Source organism: Mytilus galloprovincialis, chromosome 1 (assembly GCF_965363235.1).
Source record: "Mytilus galloprovincialis chromosome 1, xbMytGall1.hap1.1, whole genome shotgun sequence".
NCBI lineage: Eukaryota > Metazoa > Mollusca > Bivalvia > Mytilida > Mytilidae > Mytilus > Mytilus galloprovincialis.
The window spans coordinates 3,736,133-3,751,877 of NC_134838.1; the positions used below are offsets into that span (position 1 = coordinate 3,736,133).

A 15,745-nucleotide genomic window follows, 5' to 3' on the forward strand; every position below is an offset into this window, starting at 1 on the left:
GTACGGTTGCAATGATAACATCGAAGGTGTAGAAAGTTATCAAATCCAACCTGCATTGATGGTATGAGTTGTTCAGCACTAATTCAAAACACAAGCGGAGTCAAAAACATTACCAGCGTCTAAATTTGGGAAAAAAATATAAATCTAGATTACTCACAGGGAGCTTTGATGTCGTCATTTCAAATCTCCATCATTCGCTTAGGTAACATACAGTTTTTTGAATGCCTTATATTTAATAAGATTATGCACTTGCAAAGGATGATTGAGTATGTTTTCTCAATATAAAGAATGTATATGTAGCTAGTTTTCTTCTATTTAAATCAGTAAGAACAGATCATTGCACGATATAAAATACGAAATTTATTTACATTCAATTTTTAAATAATGGAATTGATGCTGTCAACATCAGATATGTTCTTCACCACAATGTAATCACAAATCCAGTTTCTTTTTTAATTGAATTTGTTCTTTTTTTACTCCTACAGTTACATCAAACCCATTTGATTTAGAATCTGTAGCCATAAACAAACATGACAAGACTTTGATTAAGAAACACCCTTTAAAATGTGACGTTTCAATTTCTCCAATGTATATGTTCCGGACCATATGAGTATTTGGACCATACGCGTATGGTCATGACCATATGCGACTTTTACGTCAGGTTATAGTAAAACAGTTGACTTCTTGTGTAACAGTTCATTAAGATATTTTTGCACTCGTAATAACATATCGGTAATGGAAAAAAAATGTGTATTTACTATAGTTTTGACTAGTGATGAAATTTACTGTGTGAAACTGCTTATTTTATTTTGTTAATCTTCTTCGTTATTACTAATACTAATTTTTAATGAAAAAATGACCTTTGATAGTCTTTTTAATGACGTGACAACTAGAGGTAAGCATAAATGTACCTCTTAATTACCCCGACCATACGCGTTTTTGGTTGCATTGTAGTTTCTGTGTGTGTGTTGCATTGTCGTTTTGGTTTTTTATAGCACTTCAGTCTTTCTGTTGTTTCGTTGTTTTCCTGTTTATAGTTTATGTGTTTACCTCAGTTTAAGTTTGTAACCCGGATTTGTTTTCTCTCTATCGATTAATGACTTTCAACAGCGGTATACTACTGTTACCTTTATTTTTCATGTATTAAGCATTTCATATCACCTCACAATGATATTTTTTTTTATATTTCGCTGCTTTGTAATGAACTCTCTTGTTAACAAATCATGAAGTTTAACTGTATCATGGTTTAGCTTGAATTGTGAAATTTGTTTAAAATGCATGTACCAAGTGAGGAGTATGACAGTTGTTATCCATTTGTGTGGTGTGTTTGATCTTATGAGTTTGCTATCCATTTGTGTGGTGTGTTTGATCTTATGAGTTTGCTATCCATTTGTGTGGTGTGTTTGATCTTATGAGTTTGCTATCCATTTGTGTGCTGTGTTTGATCTTATGAGTTTGCTATCTATTTGTGTGCTGTGTTTGATCTTATGAGTTTGCTATCCATTTGTGTGCTGTGTTTGATCTTATGAGTTTGCTATCCATTTGTGTGATGTGTTTGAGCTTATGAGTTTGCTATCCATTTGTGTGCTGTGTTTGAGCTTATGAGTTTGCTATTTGCATAGGGACTGTTCGTTAAACTGTTTTATGACCTTTTAACAGCGGTATACTAATGCTGCCATTTTTTTGGCTATTCAAGTGTCAACATATCAAAATTGTTTTAAATTTTAAGTATTATATGACTTTTACATAGAATCAGCAACTTGACAAGAAAGTCTATCAGAACTTATTGATGAAATATGGATAAAAAGATAAGTGGGAATACGTACATGAGATACCTACAAATAATCAACAAATAACAATATTTTTTTCTTTATTTCGAAAATAACTAACTGACGGGTTCCTTGTTATAAAGTGTAATTTTATCTTTAGATTAAGATGCGAACAGATTGGATGAGGATGATTTCAAATCAGATAAAGATGTTATCATATCAGATGAAGATGTTTTCAAATTAGTTGAAAATGTTTTCATATCAGATAGAGATGATTTGCTTTTGATTTTCCTGACAGACGATAGCGAAACTTTAACATTGTTTTTCTTGCCAATATGAAATAGTTTGTGAAAATCTGATTTAAATTTTCTATTTGAAAAATAATAGATAAAAAAATTAAATGATGGATGAAAATGGGCAAACACTGTGATGCAAAGATGTATTTCGTGGGAAAATGTATCATCCGTATCGGCCACAAGCAATATGGCGAAAGGTATCCAACAAATTGAAAATACCGCATACACAATAAATATTGCTTTTGCTAGGCGCAGGGATTTGTTGTCAATGTTTGATGCGCTGTTTTTACTTGTTACTTGTTTTCGTTTATTTCGGACAAACAAAAACAGTTTGAAGTAAGAAATTCCAACGACTGTCAATGGAATCCACACAAGACAAACAGAAAAAAATACTGTAAAACTGTACGTTGCCTTTCTATCCCAAATACATTCCAAACTTTTGTCATCAAAACCATGTCCGCCAATTCCAGCGTAATTAAGTAGAACCAAGATTATTCCAAGGACATACAGTGATATGCACATAATGATACATGATATCCGAGTGAATATTTTCTCGTAATAAGAGTTGTAGCAAATTAATATGTATCTGTTGAAACTGAGAAATGTGATAGATCCCAAAGACACAATACATGAGATGGTACACATTTTCCCAATTATCTCGCACAGAATTGGATACTGCATGAAGAATGGCCGGCCTTCAATTTTACCTGGAAAAGAAGAACATATGTGATGTCATAGTTGATACTACAAAATGAGTCTTTTGCATACGACGATACGCTTTGTTATTTTACTTTGTTGTGGCGTCCAAATGTTACGCCTGGTATATAAGATGAGTTAATATGGAAAATATTGACCAAAACAAATTATTCAAAGATACAAGGAAATACTAGTGTTCCTAAGACAAGCGAGACAAGCGCATGCTGTAATTGTTATCTATTACTTATTTACTAGTATGAAATATGCTTTGTATGTTTGATTATAATCAGGTGCAAGGGTTTTAAAATATCAGATCAATACCCAGAGACAATTCGAATTTAATAGTAAACTAAGTTGGAGTTGTTGATACTTTATACATATTTACTACAATAAAAAAAATATCATAATAGAATCGAATGCTTTCTTTGAAACAATTCAGAATTAAAAATGATCTGTTATTGGCATGTGGATTTAATCTGAAGGTAAAGCTTTAAGCACAAAACTTCGGCAGATATTTGTTCACGGATATGAAACCAGTATGATCCCGTGTGCTATCAAATGTATAGCCTAACGATAATGTTAATTGTTCAGTTGTTGGATTATAAACTCAAAACGGAGCTAGGGCCGTAAACAACTGCCGTGATGATATAAGTGTGTTGCTCCGTGTTGAAGGCCTCACTGATTGTGAGATGTAAAACAACAATAACAGCTCTGTTCCCTTTATTTTTGTAATGTGGTGTGTATATACTTGTTTTATCTAATAGATAAAAAAAATTTAAAAGAATAAAAGTCATACAACAGTCTACAAAAGAAACCCCAAGATATTAAAAGACTAAACAATTCACCAAAAACCGCGTGTAATCTCAGATGCTCCAAAACAATTATCGATTTCACCCAGAAACTCTAAACTTATATGTATGACAGAAGATACTTTTATTTATTAAACTCGCATTAATGATAATTTTGAGACTTTGTTTTCTTTCCTTTTGCGTTTTAGTTATAATATGAACCGACACAACCCTATATAAAAAAAATACATATTGTACGATTGCCAAACTGACAACTATAAACAACAGTCTAAACGACTTATATATAAGCTACTATAGGTCAACAAACTGTCTTGAAAAATAGACAAACCTCGACCGTATAGTCAACTAGCCTGATTTATGACAAAACAATACTAAAACATTTCAAGTAAGACAGATAGTAACATATACGAATAAATTCAGCTTCCTGACTAGAGACATACAGAAAAGGAATATGGCGAGGTAAAGTATGTTTTTAAAAGCTCAACCCTCCAATGATCTGGGATAGTGGTGTAACAGCTCAGCATAAAAACATACCGTAAATATTCATAAGCAGAGACTTGATTGATAAGACTGGCTCGGAACACAAAAACAACTTAACAAGACAGACAAAGATAGTACTGATCTTAAAGTATAAAATAAACAATGTTCTCTGTGACTCTATTATTTTTATATAAAATGGAGGTTGTCCATTATTACAGGGAGACATGAAAGATCAATTAAATTTATCAAGATAGTTATTCTGTGTTTTAAACAAGTTGTAATTCACAACAATGTTTCAAGTCGATTTTTTTTTTATATTATATAAAGGAGTCATGTGAACTCGAATATAACAAATAAGTAACAATCTAAAAACAGTTAATCTGTAAATGATCTTTTTCTGGCACACATTAACACCAGTTTTCGAAGCCTTCGTATTTATTTTCTTCTTAACCAGTTGATTAAAAGATGTTTTGTCTTGAAACCAACCCTTTTTGAAGATTCATAGTCAAAGAAGATTTTGTATCGATATGTTTCAGTCTAAATGACAGTGGCTGTGCAAATTCATATGCAAAATAAAACAAATCAGAAACACTTGCGGCAAAGGAAGACCTTACAAGATTATGATGCTAGAACTAAAGATGATGTTATCTGATGTCAATGATGATTTCTGTAGACACCAGCACCATGTGAAAATGTTGCTATAGAGCGATTATTTGTTTAAAATTTACTGTTTCCAATTTGAACGTGATATAAGATAGCTACTTACCAACAATGCTCATAGGATCCGCCATTAAAGTAACGTACATGTCTGATATTGCTATATTAACGATAAATATAGACTGTACGGTCATCGTTCCCTTCGATCTTGCTGTTATGATCAAAATTAGAGCATTTCCGAATGTTCCCACAAGAGACGCAAAAGTCTGCAAAACTATACATGTAATTGCTAAGCCTGGAGATTCTTGAATGAATTCGTATTTTCCAAAATATTTGGAAACGTATCCAGGTGTATTAAAAGTCGTGTTCATAATTCAATGCTGTAAGTAGAACAACTCTAGAAAATTGACGAATGCGATGTCCGTTCGGCAAAATTCAGATACAATCTATTAACAGTTAAGTTTCTGTTTGGTTTGAGGTGAATCGTCGTTTGTATATATTTTAATAATAACCAGATGTGTTCTCCTCTTTTATAAGTTCTTCAAGACACCTTCATGTGTGTGATAATATCACGTAAACATATGCGTAAAAATTATCTGTTATTATGGCGATGCACCAAGAAAATGACTATATTTGTAATGACAAGTAAAAATAAAATTATAATACATTTCATCGGAAGTAAAATACAAAGTTTTTCCTTGTTTACAGGCCAACCCATGTTTATCTCGATGACGTTTTGGGCTTTTAGTTCTATAATTGCTAATTCATATCCTCTGATTAACAATCCCTTATTAAACTATGTTTTTTATTTAATGCAACTTCTAGTTATCATATTTTTCTACATTCATCCTTATAAGTCGCAAATAACCTGACAACGCCATGGGGAATAACAAAAAGAACAAAAAGACGGAATACAAAAGACAATGTAAAGAACTAACGACCGATCAACCCAAACCCAACAAAAGAACTAACGACCGATCAACCCAAACCCAACAAAAAACTAACGACCGATCAACCCAAACCCAACAAAAAACTAACAACCGATCAACCCAAACCCAACAAAAAAACTAACGACCGATCAACCCAAACCCAACAAAAAACTAACAACCGATCAACCCAAACCCAACAAAAAAACTAACGACCGATCACCCCAAACCCAACAAAAAAACTAACAACCGATCAACCCAAACCCAACAATAAACTAACGACCGATCAACCCAAACCCAACAAAAAACTAACGACCGATCAACCCAAACCCAACAAAAAAACTAACAACCGATCAACCCAAACCCAACAAAAAAACTAACAACCGATCAACCCAAACCCAACAAAAACCGGGGTAATCCCAGGTGATCTGGGCGGGTAATCAGACCCTGCTCCAAATGTGACACACGTCCTTTTGGTTGTACGGTCGGTTATACAGAAAGTCGAGTAATGTCAAATATATTTATATTTTGTTTTACTGTGTCAACAGATCCGAATGTGAACGACGGCATAGACATGTATAAACCGTTAAACTCTCACACACACTTCTGGCCTAAGATTCAAGTTGGAACACTGCTTCTGTCAACTGCCACCTCCTTGTGGCCTAATATTCAACTTTGAACACTGTCTCTGTCAACTGGCATCCTTCTGCAAATAGATTCAAGCTCGAACACTACCGTGTCATTTAGTTTTAGATTCTGAACGTTGATTAAAAGTCTAAACATGATAAAAAAAAAAATCAAATTCTTCATCGTTTTTTAATATAGGACTCACAAAAGAATAAAATATATCAAAAACATATATTATACAAAAAGAAATATGTAATAACAATGAGAAATATTACAAAATCACATATTTTTTACATAAAAATTATTAGCAAAAATGTGTACATATCTTTAAATATTATGAATATTCATTGAGATTCTGCAGTTTAATCTAATGGACCCGATAATTATGCACAGGACAGAATCAATCACGTGACCTACAGAGACGTGCAGACTTCAGGAGGACACATGGCAGAATCAATCACGTGAACTATAGAGACGGGCAGACTTCAGGAGGACAAAGAACAGAATCAATCACGTGGAAAACGCCATTTGATACAGACTGATCTGCTACAATCACTCTTGCTTGGTTTATCTTTACTCCATCTACAAAAATCAAGAGGTCAAAATCAGTCCAGTACATTTTGGATCTAATGTTATTTAATCTGGTTTATCTTCATGTGTGAAATTAACAAACTTATCTTATAGTCATAAAACTACTACCAACAAAATTTAACACCAAAAATTGTTAGCCTTTTAACATAAAAATATCAAAGATACATAATAGGCGTAGATGTAAGCAAAGTCCCCGACATGTAAAAAAAATAATTCAATTGAAAGAAGAAAAAACAACTGCTTGATTTATGATCAAATCAAGATTCACCAACGAACAACAACCCCTGAATAACTGGCACTGGCTCCCGACAAAAAGTTCTCATTGAATAAACAATCTTTTAATGGCTTGTCTTGAATGTCTTTCATTTCTGCATGAAACTCTCATTAACACTAGTAGCTAAAACTATGAAATGAGTCCACTTTTTTGGTTTTATATATAAAGAGTTTTCTTTCTAAAAGGAATAACAGATTGGTGCAATTCAATGCAGTATAATTGACTATCTGAATTCTTAACTTCATGTGTGTAACCATGTGCATTTACATTTACCTGGACTGACTCTGATTGTTACATTGTTTCCCTCCACAGTCTTAACCGACAGGTTTTTAAGTCCTGCGCTGTAATAGGTCAGTGGTATCACGTGGTATGTTAAGACTTCCGTCAGAGCTGTGATATTCTTCGACAACTTCTCAAGGAATCCAGCTGGTAACTTTTCAAAGGCTTCGTTTGTTGGTGCAAACAATGTGTATGGATCTGGACCTAGAATTAATTAAGAAATAATTGATACAAGCTATACTTTATTGCAGTTTTAACATGGGTAGGCATTTTATTCGTGATTAGTTTTGCCCGAGCGATAGTGAGGGCTAAAATAACACGAATATAATGCCTACCCATGTTAAAACTTAACAATAAAGTATAGCTTGCATAAATTATTTCGATTCTGATTAGGACAATTAAGGTAATTTCTATGTCAGATGTCTATAAGGGAAAAGCGATTGTGTAGGCTCTTCCGTGAACCTCCCTTTGTTGTTTGTAAAGAAGCAAACAGCTGGCACTGTGATTTTTCAGAGGGAGAAGTTTTTGAACAGCCAGCATGAATGGTTGTCGTATCCAGGTCAAATATGTCGGAATGCAACAGATTACAGTCATAATAAAATAAAACAACATGTGCATCGTTTAAGAGTTTGGAAGTGTTTTAAGTTAGTGAAATATATTAAATGCATGCTAATTTGATAAAATTCATTATTCTGCAGTAGTCAATATACGCATGTGCAAAAACAAATTATTTGATTAGAGCATGGTTTTATTTATAAAGCGAAAGAAGCATGTCATATTAAAATAAGAAACAAAAATATGATATCGAGTATATCAATATGTTTCAGTCCCGGAATAATCCCAAATAAGATCCAAAAAGCTGGAAAATTTCTATAAATCAGGGTTGTGATTTTACTATGACATGGATCTTTGCAAAAAATAAATATCTAAGACAGATATGTGTTAACCCTATCCGGATACCTTGACAGCACGTGCCTTCATATGACATATTAATACATTTCTTGATAGTCAAACATTTTTTAGGAATTTTAGGTCTTTAATTCTCTTCAACTTTTTACTTGTTTGGCTTTATAACTATTTTGATCTGAGCGTCACTGACGAGTCTTATGTAGACGAAATGCGCGCCAGGCGTATTAAATTATAAGCCTGGTACCTTTGATAACTATTTTATCTAGTTTTTATGTAATATACATACCGGACAATGTCTTGACCAGTTTGGCCAAAGTAACAGCTTTTACCAAAGTCATTAAATCTTTATTTTTAGCCACAGTAGCTACAAGGTTTTCCGTTGGGAGAGGAAACATAACTCTACTTATAACGTGTATCACTCCGTTTGATGCCTTTTGGTCAGCTAATACCACTGGACTTCCTGTAGCAGTCACCAGCTATAAATATAAAAGGTCTTGTATTATAAAATCAGTATTTATAAGTAAAATATAACATTGAATAAAGTGTGAATGTAACTGTACCTCAAAAAAGGTAGCAGTTACTAGCTAGAAATTAACGTCTTGTACTCAGTATCTATCTGAATAATATAACAGGGAATCAAGTGCACTTCCCAAAACTATTTGAAGGAAGTAATGAATGCCCTGTCTGTCTGCCAGACACATACTTTATGCATCACATAACTGTATCGCGCTTAATTATCACAGAGTTTGAATTTCGTGAGTTCAAAGGGAAACTTTTTTTTTTATGTCTTAAATTCTTATTGTTCTTAAAAATCAAATTTTTCCCCAAACTTTCCCTTTTATCCCGAATAAGCGAAAACAAGACTCTCGTAAATTGTCAAATTGACTGTACGTAAGGGCAGGGAAAAAGCTGTCTTATTACTTTGGAAAAAAAATTACACGAGAGGATTTTTTTTCTGCTATTTTTGTCCGCCTCTGTTCTACAAAATAAAATAACTAGATAATATTTTGTTTATCTTAAAGTTGCTATATCCTTGCATTATATAAGGGGAAGGGGATATAGTTCACCATTTTGTTTGTAACACTGTTACCACGTTACAATACAGGAACACTTTTTGTCAAATCGTTAAAAGACACATATTAAGCTAATTTAACTTAATATTAGTAGCCTTGACGTTCATTGTTTTTTTTGTAAGGTTTTATCAGTTTGTTTTTAAAGGGTCTCAAAATCGTTGCCTTCTCATAACTTGAGATTTTTCAACCACTGTATCTTTTATTGTTGATAAGTTAGGGTCGAGAAATCTTTATTTTATGTGTAACGTTACCTCTACCATTTGTTCTATTGTTATGATATATTTCTTTTTACTATCCTAAAACTACACTTTTTTCTGATCGATTATCTTTGAATAGAAATCGAAAATAAAATATTTTTAAAACACTATTTTACTTTATAAAAAAACTACCTTTGGTTCAAACCATGGATATATGTTAGTTCTAATACTGGCAGCTGGATTAAGCGTTGGAACAATCCCTTCATCTTTAATTTGGTTAGAAAATACACTTCCTTTGAGAACGTGAAATTCTAATACTTGAGCAAGAAGCTTGTGGTCTTTTTTCAAACTATCTACAACACCAGGTGGTAGACTAGCGAATGCCTCGTCAGTTGGACCAAATACTGTAAACGGACCTAAAATGTAAACAGTCTCTTGATAAATATTTTTAAATTTGTATAAACACAGCGTGCGTATATTTACATATAATTTACATGATTTACTATGACCTCTACTAAATAGCCGATAAACATCGTATGCATTGACCGTACTGTATTGATCTACTAAATGGCCTTTATACAAATATGTCACTTAGTCGACATCCTGTGCTCATTATCAATGTCCATGATACATTTTATAAAGAACAGAGCAAAATTTATCATCTGAAAACTGATTTTCCAATGTAAAGAAAACGGTCTTGTATATTTCTGTACAATGCATCTTAAAACATGGCTACTTACCAACATTTAAATATTAATATTAATTAATTAAAACATTATCACAATGGACCGGACAAATTGTTCAATTCTAAGGAAGTTATTGTTTTTGTTAGCTAATATGTACAGCACATGGTTTTTTTTAAACACATTATCTTTGTCGATAAATGCAGTCTTTTAAAATTTACATCATATTTCATTGAAAATGGAGATATACAAAATACATACAATTATGTATACAAATGGCTAGATAAATAGTAACCGGTGTTTTCCAATCAATATGAGTGTTAGCTATGGCTATTTATAAACTTGTATTTTTATAGGTAAAGTGACCTACATTTCTGTGGTTATTTATACACTTGTATAGTTATATAAGTAACGCGTTATCTTTCTGACAGGTAAACTTATATGTCTTACTAAAGTTGTACAGATAATTCATAGTATACCTGCTGATGATAGAACGTCAGCTAGACCGGCAGCCTTGACCAGCTGTACTAACGTATTTGCTCCCAGTTTTCCTGCCAATTGGACAATAGTATCCTCACATAAACAGCCAGTGATTACACTCAACAGCAAAATGTACGAGAACTTCATCATGTTCATGTTGGTTCTACTAAAGCAGCAGTTTTAATCACAAGCTGAAAAGAAGCTACCTACTATTGAGCAAGGTTCTAAAAAATAGCAGCTGACTGTTACGGTTGAGTGTATAGTTAAAGTTATATAAAATGTTTAATCACGTGGTTCACACCCGTGTTGAAGGTTAAAATGAAGAAGGTTCAAATCCCGGTTATACAACATTTATATATCTGTGTACATACAAGTACTTGATGTCATTCCGGTTTTGAGTGTGTGGATGGATTACTGTCATGAGACCAATCATTTTTCTTTGACGAAAGAAAGAATTAAGTGACCACGGGGTAAACGAAAATTAATCATAAGTTCAGACAATACGGTGGTAAATAATAAAAACGACTTAAGGTTTATGTACCCTTCTGTAGCCATTTTTGTACGAATTTTTCAAACCTCAATTGTATCAAAACTAAAGATATAATAAATAATAGAGATAGGCCATTTAGTACATGTTCCAAGGGGAAACTTGATGCAAAGCATTATTTTTTACTGTTTCATTGCATTTGATAGAAAAAGAGGACTTTGTGGCAAATAAATCAAGATTTTTATAGAAAATCCACAGCCTTTAATACAGAGATTTTTGTTATAAAATTTGAAACATAAATTACTCACTTGATTTTCTATGATGTGCTAGTGTTTATTTTTTACAAAAAGTTCTAAGTAACCTGTAAATTCCAAAACACCTCGTGCTGAGTCACTAAAGTCGAGCGCACCCTAAAAGGTGTACTTGATTTTGGCCATATTTATACTTGTCTTAACCAATAACTACATTTATAAACTTGTTTTAAGGAAATCAGTGCTAGCACTGCATGCAATAATCCTATATCTATCAGTCATCAAATTGCCAAATATGAGAGTACAAGGATAAAGGCTGTGGATTTTCTATAAAAATCTTGATTTATTTGCCAAAAAGTCCTCTTTTCCTATTAAATGCAATGGAACAGTTAAAAATAATGCTTTGCATCAAGTTTTCCCTTGGAATATGTACAAAATGGCCTATCTCTATTATTCATTATATCTGTAGTTTTGATACAATTGAAGTTTGAAAAGTTCGTACAAAAATGGCTACAGAAGGGTACATAAACCTTAAACATGTTAAAGACAAAAAAAAAACTTGTCTAAAAACGTAAGTCAAAAAATTTAAAAAATCAGTAACATGAACACAACAAAAACCGGGGATAAACTCATGTGCTCTTGCGGAGTATTCAGTTCCTGCTTCGCTTGACGTACCGCCGTAATCTGAAGCAATTACCTATTTCTGATAACCCAATAAATATAAATAATGATAAATAGATAAAGATAGGACTACCTTCAACACTGACTTATATAAACGGTAGACTTGGAACAGGTACAAAACAAGTGAGCCGGTTTAATTACATTTTGAGCACTGACTTAGTCCTTTAATTTCTAAATCTTTATCAACAAAATCAAAATAGACAGAATGGTAAACTTCACAAATCAATTTAGGAGAATCGCTTCAGTGATAAATCATAAAGATAAATTTCACAGTGAGCTTTAAGTCCTTATTTTTGTTATATTTACTTTGTTGCATAGATCAAATTTATTTGTTCAGTGTATGTTGACTAAGTAAAAAGTAAAATCCCAAAAATACTGAGCTCCGAGGAAAATTCAAAACGAAAAGTCCCTAATCAAATGGCAAAACCAAAAGATAAAACACATCAAACGAATGGACAACAACTGTCACAATAATTATTTCTGACTTAGTAAAGGCATTTTCAAATGTAGAAAATGGTGGATTGAACCTGGTTTTATAGCGCTGCTAAACCTCTCACTTATATGACAGTCGCATCAAACTTCATTATATCAATACCGATGCGTTACCAAAACGGACAACATAGGTAAAATTGTCCAAATAGGGGTACAGCAGTCATCACCGTTTCACAATCTCAATCAGAACAAAAAACAAACAAATATTTAACAAAGAAGCACACAAAAAGCTTATATCAAATTTAACAACCACATTTATTGCTCACTTATTTTTGTATTATAAATCAACCCATAAAGGATTGAAATAATTGAAGTCCTGTGACTGAATGGCTAGGTTCACATCAGCTCTGGACTGGGTTGCTCAAATCTATGGCTAAAATTAGCCATAGGTTAGCTTATCCAACGGCTTATTAATCATTAATTTATCCAGTGGCTTACTATCTGTTGGCTATTTTTCAATTGCTCCAAGGCAAAATGGGAGTATGGTTAGTAAGCCACTGGATAAGGTAATTTAACCAGTGGATAACAGCTATACTCTCTTTTAATTTGTCTTAATGTAGACGTTGCTGTTTTTCCCCAAGTTATTTACACTAATCAGAAGTAATCTGTAAATATTACATAACCCTTAGTTCAACTAAAGATTGCAACTGCGAGTGTTCCTAAACACAGGTTCAATAGGAGATACTATTTAATGCAAAAATATACTGAATATTAGTTAAATATTACGGCTATTTATTTTACTACAGAAAATCTCAACCTTTATTTCTTGTATACCTTTAGTCACTGGCAACGTAAACTTACAAAGAAAAAAGGGTGCTCTCTAACACGACCGCGTTGATGTCTAAAAATAGAATTTTTGTAAACCCGGAAGAAAACTATCACCACAGATTATTTTAAAATTCAACATCAAATTTTTATCATCATCAGTCATTTCTTATATTGTGAATAGATATTTATTTTTAATTTGTTTTAATTTTTATTTTCTGGGGGAAGGGGACTGACTGCTATTTTATTTATTTTTTGGGGTGGGGTGGGGGGATATAAACAAAAAAGCGGGGTCTGTTTTGAATATTGTTTTTTACTTTTATGTTTAAAAATAAATAAAGATAAGAGTGTAGATCTCCTAAATATTTCTTAATTATCAATAATGTTCCCAAGAAAATTATACTCTAAAACTTCAAAAGTTGCGCACAATATTCCTACATCACCATTAAGTTCGACGTCAACATGGTCAACGAGCGTTTTCTGAAATTTTGAAATCGCTTAATAAAATTTGTTAGTTCCATTCATGTGTTTTTTTACATGTTGTTGGTTGATTCTGTCTGGTTCTTTTAATGTCTTTTAACAATATATTTTCCTCAAGTTGTGGAAATCAATTTAACAATGTTTACCCTCAATTCACCTTCAAATGCTGTATATTGTCGTAAGTAATGTAGCAAGGGAAAATGGGACGGAAGTTTACGGTTTTCCATAAATAAATTAAAACAAAATTTTGGATATGCAAAAATATGATCACAGGCTGCTAAAATTTCATGGTGCATATCATCGGTCATTGTTAATTTTCCATATTTTGATTCAAATAAAAAAGATCTGACATTCTGCAAGTAAATCAAACATTTTTACTCTTAATTTATTTGAAATAAATCATATTTTCCCTGACACACACTTTGTTGAAATACAACCCTTCAATCACTTGAAACCCAGCTTAAAAATTATGTGCTTGCTTTCCAACGTCTCCTGATGTACATTTTAAAATTAAGTAATTATATTTTCTTGGGTCGTCTGTAAACATGGTAAAACGGCTAATATTATCCTGGTATACAACCAAATACAGCCAATTTCGTTGAGCGTGTAGATAAAGGTAATACCTTTGATTACATTGAAGTCATTATAAGGTTAGGTAAACTACCCTCCTTTAAGAATTGACTAGTCCGACAGACAACCAATATATCTGTCTGTAGGACTAGGCCACTTCGAAAGGAGGGTAGTATACCTTACCTTACAATGACTTCATGGTTCAGCTAGCAAGCAAGCTTACCAAAGATATGACCTTTAGCTACAAACTCATTGAAATCAGCTGTAATTCAATGAAATAGTTTTGGTCGCTGTTTGCGATTAGTCTTTCATTAACCTTCGTTTCATGTACAAGTTTATATTAACGAAAAGGCCCAACTTTCGCTAGTACAGGAACAAGTTCCATTATGACAGCTATAACATGAGTAGCAGGACAAGTCGCGAACTAAACTGACATTTCGAGGACTTGTCCTTTTAATTTAGTGAATGCACCTTACTGAAGGGACGGCTATAAGTTATCTATATCTTTTTCTTGGTACTTCCCCAACGTAACGAACAATTCTTCTTTTACATGTAGAGGACTGTCTTGGTGTCTCAGCATTGTCTTTGCAACAGTGGTACATAATTATCATTGACATTATCAGTCAAATATTCGCCTCTATCAGCAATAAATCACTAAAAGCTAAAAATAATTTTTTAAAATAGCAAAATTTAATCTGTTTGGATTCTATGTTCCGAGTCTGTCAACATGCCCCATTCTTTTTTTCGATAGCCTTCAATATCTTACTCCAAATTTCACCACACGATTTTGTTTAATTATTAGAAACATTTCATTGAAACAAATTAAGCACATGTAACGTCGGAAATAAGCGTTTTTTCAGATTATTTGACGTTTTCATACGTTTGGACAAAATGACTACCGTTTTGCAATGTTTTGTAGCATTTTATTCCTTTAATACCCAAACATGTAATTAATAAAAAAAAAAAAAAAAAAAGAATCTAGGCATTTTGTACTTTCCCTGTATCTTACTTTTGTTTTGATTAATTATAAATCAGGTAAAAAAAAACACATTTATTGCTTTAACAAATGAAATATTAACTTGGACAAAATGACTACTGCTTGAAAAACGACTGTAAAAAGAAGCCTTTAAAGAATCTACTCTTTTTGAACTCACGAACAATGAGGCAAATATTTTTTTGGATAGTTGTTATTATTACCTTACTGTTTTCATACACTTTCTGCTATATCTACTTATAAAATTCATTTCTGGTCTTTGAGTCAACGAAAAACGTC

The 15,745-nt window shown here is 32.6% G+C and overlaps 2 protein-coding genes across 2 annotated transcripts; both read right to left on the reverse strand.

Annotated features, from left to right (window-relative positions):
- Positions 1 to 1,853: 1,853 nt before the first annotated feature.
- On the reverse strand, positions 1,854 to 5,307 carry LOC143063303 (melatonin receptor type 1B-A-like). The gene is made up of 2 exons (XM_076235366.1): positions 4,817 to 5,307; positions 1,854 to 2,772 (listed from the first exon to the last, which is right to left on the reverse strand). The coding sequence occupies exons 1-2, from the start codon at positions 5,076 to 5,078 to the stop codon at positions 1,931 to 1,933; spliced, it is 1,104 nt and encodes a 367-aa protein (XP_076091481.1). The 5' UTR covers positions 5,079 to 5,307; the 3' UTR covers positions 1,854 to 1,930.
- A 1,192-nt stretch (positions 5,308 to 6,499) lies between these two features.
- On the reverse strand, positions 6,500 to 11,164 carry LOC143063311 (protein sll1483-like). Its single transcript, XM_076235378.1, has 5 exons — positions 10,746 to 11,164; positions 9,776 to 9,999; positions 8,600 to 8,789; positions 7,399 to 7,608; positions 6,500 to 6,842 (listed from the first exon to the last, which is right to left on the reverse strand). The coding sequence occupies exons 1-5, from the start codon at positions 10,900 to 10,902 to the stop codon at positions 6,727 to 6,729; spliced, it is 897 nt and encodes a 298-aa protein (XP_076091493.1). The 5' UTR covers positions 10,903 to 11,164; the 3' UTR covers positions 6,500 to 6,726.
- Positions 11,165 to 15,745: the final 4,581 nt, after the last annotated feature.